At 36.7% G+C, this 3,431-nt stretch overlaps 1 protein-coding gene across 1 annotated transcript; it reads left to right on the top strand.

Moving 5' to 3' along the window:
- Positions 1-543: 543 nt before the first annotated feature.
- On the top strand, positions 544-2,921 carry LOC111905781 (uncharacterized). Its single transcript, XM_023901520.1, has 6 exons — positions 544-997; positions 1,174-1,274; positions 1,325-1,717; positions 1,787-2,036; positions 2,121-2,668; positions 2,739-2,921. The coding sequence occupies exons 1-6, from the start codon at positions 544-546 to the stop codon at positions 2,919-2,921; spliced, it is 1,929 nt and encodes a 642-aa protein (XP_023757288.1).
- Positions 2,922-3,431: the final 510 nt, after the last annotated feature.

Here is a 3,431-nt window from a genome sequence, read left to right as displayed (position 1 = left end):
GGCACCGATTAGGAAGTCATTCAGCTGGCAAGGTATGTGCTTAATCATAAGGAAATTAATGTGTACATCAAGCATGGAAATACTAGAGTAGTCCCTTACTTTAAGTCCCCATTGAAGGTTCGTATTGAGGAAGTTGAAGGGAATGATTCTCCTGAAATGAATAGGGTTAGAATGAAAAGGAAATCAATTGGGTCATGTAGTAAAAAGTTGGATTTGAATGAGTCCACTGATTTGTCAAAGTTAATTGTACCCTATGAACTTGTAATCAACAAAAAACACTCAGTTGATCGAGAGAATGATCCCTTTAGGGGGTACAGTTTCAGGATAACCATGGTAAAAAAAAGATGTTGACACAGGGGATGAGCACCAAGCAAAAGGGGATGTTGATCCAGTGGATGATTATGAGGTAATGGGGGATGTGGACGCAGAATATGGTGGGGGAAAAATCTAAATGATGTTGAGTTTTTTGAGGATGAATACAGTGGAAGTAAGGAAAGTGTTAGTGAGGGTCCTTGGAGTGAGGGTAGTAGGAGTGAGGGTAATATGACAGATGATGAGAGTGAGGACGAAGACTTCTTTGTGGATTTAGAAAATATTGTAGATGATGTGGATGTTGATATGAAAGAATTTCATATACATGTTGATGAAGATGTTGAGTGGGTTCAAAAAACCACCAAAGAAGCAAGTGGTAGTGGTGTTGACTTTACTGAAGGTGAAGATTTGGAGGTCATAGACCCAGAATCGTTTGAGTCACCTATTGTAGATGAAGATAACAACAGAGAGAGGATGTTGAGAGACATAAGAAAGGAAAAAAGTTGCTCTGAGGGTGTAGTTCATCAAAAGGCTTTCACATTAGGACAGAAGTTCAAAACAAAGAAAGATGTGAAAGAATATATAAACAAACATGCAGTAGAAACCAAAAGGGATTTACATTTTGAAAAAAATGACAAAACAAGGATTAGGGCTAAGTGTAGAGGAGTGGCCTCAGATATGAGTGGTAGGCCATGGACAAAGTCAAGGACTGGATTCAAGGACAAAACAATAAATATCTTTGGGTTGTACTGGTGTCTAGACCTAAAGAGATAGATGACTAGGTAGTGAACACCCTAGTTAGTGAACATCGGTGTGTGCAATCAAGAACCATTAAAGCTTGCAACTACAAATTCATTGCAGCAAACATTGTGAAGCAAATTGAGAGTAATCCAACCATTCCAGTCAATGCACTTCAAGAAGATCTCATCCAAAAATTCGAGATGAACATGTTAAGAATGAAGGTACATCGGGCAAAGGAATTGGCTCAGTGCATGTTTTTGGGAATTTTCAGAAACAACATGTTATTTTGAAGGACTATGGACTAGAGTTGATGGAAAGAAACCCAAGTACTAATGTAAAGATCGATTGTTACAGTGAGCCAAATTTAAATTCTGATACAAGGACATTTAGGAGAATTTACATTTGTTTAGGAGCATTAAAAGAAGGATTTAAGGCTAATCTAAGGGATTTCATAGGGTTGGATGGTACTTTCATGAAAGGTCCCTATCCTGGTCAAATTTTGACTGCCGTAGGGGTAGATTCCAATAATGGGATATATCCTCTTGCATATGCTCTTGTTGAGAATAAAACCACCAATTCATGGACATGGTTTTTGGAACAACTTGGTGATGATCTGGAACTTTATGCTAATTCAAACTTCACTTTCATCTCAGATAGGCATAAGGTACATATACTTTAATTTAATTTGATATTGTTGTTATTTAGTCAACTAAGTATTGAAATATTTAAATAGGGTATCATTCCTGCAATTGTCAAACTTTTCCCTCAAGCTGAGCATAGGTTTTGTCTGAGGCATATTTATGAAAATATGAAAAGGCAGTGGAAGGATAAAGAGCTCAAAGATTTGGTGTGGGCATGTGCAACTGCTACTACTGTAAGGCATTTTGAGAAAGCATTAGAAGAGCTAAAGAAATTCAAAGTTGAAGCTCATGATTGGCTGATACAGATTCCTCCAGCTCATTGGGCAAGATCTCATTTCTCAGGTTAGTACTTCATCTTTCCTTTATGTTAACATTTACTTGTAATTGTTAGGATTTGTTCTCATTTTGTATTATATGACTAAACAGGGAGGGCACATACTAACATCTTGTTGAATAACGTGTGTGAGGTTCTGAATGGAAAAATACAAGGTGGTAGGGATAAACCTTTCATTTATTATTTGGAGTATATTAGAGAGTATTTGATGAAGAGAATTTGCAATGTCCAAAGAGAGATTGATAGATGCCATGGTCCTCTCACACCAACTGCCACTAGTCTTCTTGATCAAATGAAAAGACAAGCACAAAAGCACAGGTGTATTTTCAATGGGGTTAAAAATCAAGTCATTACTCATTGGGGTGATCAGTTTATTGTGAATTTGGATGAAAAAACATGCACATGTAGACATTGGGAAATTACAGGCATGTTATGCTCACATTCAATAAGTGCAATATGGGACAAGATTAAACATGGAGCAAAGAATGTTCCTGAGTTGGAGCATTGGGTCCACCCATGCTACTGGCTAGTTACATGGGCAGAAGTGTACAAACACAAAATTGAACCTATAAATGGTAGATTGATGTGGCCCAAATCACAATGCCTAACCAAGTTGCTTCCACCCAAACATGTTGTTCAGGTATGTCTTCATATATCAATATAACTGAAGTTTTTTAAGAACAACAATTTAATCTTATGTACATTTGTAGGTGGGTAGGCCCAAAAAGAAAAGGAAGAGGGTATATGATGAACCTTCTACACAGGGGCATAAACTGTCCAAGAGGTGGACCACTGTCACATGTAGAAAGTGCAACAACAAAGGGCATAATTCAAGAACTTGTAAAGGTCAAGGTGGCCCTAATGACAAAAGAACTGAAGAAACAGGAGGATAAAAGTGAGGATGGGGGTGTTGTTGAGAACCATTAGGTCTTTTGATGTAATTTGCACTTTACTTTTATGGTTATGTTAACACCTATGTTTATGTACCAAACAATACTTACTTTGGGCTCCTTATTTTGTATGGCCATGCATGTTGACCTTGAATCACTGTACACATAGGTAAACTGTGAAACATGTCAACTATTGTTGTGATATACAATAGCATTTTTGTTATATTCTTGTTCATGTCAACTAGTATTTGTGATATTCAAAGTGTTTAGTCATGCATGTTGAATTGGTGTTCTTGTCAATAATATTTGATTGCACAAAGCCATGACACAATAACCTTGTTCTGAAATTAAACCATCTTATTACAAAAAGACTATAACATTAAGACAACATTAACCAGAACATAATTTACTGCAGTCAAACTCAAAAAAGACACAAACATTACATAAACCATGGTACAATTTCTTGTCTTCAGACTCAAAGTAAGACCACCAGTACATTAACCCTATAACTAC

Source organism: Lactuca sativa, chromosome 2 (genome assembly GCF_002870075.4).
Source record: "Lactuca sativa cultivar Salinas chromosome 2, Lsat_Salinas_v11, whole genome shotgun sequence".
NCBI classification, from domain to species: domain Eukaryota; kingdom Viridiplantae; phylum Streptophyta; class Magnoliopsida; order Asterales; family Asteraceae; genus Lactuca; species Lactuca sativa.
This window is presented reverse-complemented; position numbering and strand designations above follow the sequence as displayed.

What these genes read in the sequence shown, in the direction of transcription:
- LOC111905781 (XM_023901520.1), top strand. Translation starts at nt 544, where the DNA reads ATGACAGATGATGAGAGTGAGGACGAAGACTTCTTTGTGGATTTAGAA. An exon ending in AGTGGCCTCAGATATGAGTG is followed by an intron (nt 998 to 1,173) that starts GTAGGCCATGGA and finishes AATTCATTGCAG; the next exon opens with CAAACATTGTGAAGCAAATT. An exon ending in CACCCAAACATGTTGTTCAG is followed by an intron (nt 2,669 to 2,738) that starts GTATGTCTTCAT and finishes GTACATTTGTAG; the next exon opens with GTGGGTAGGCCCAAAAAGAA.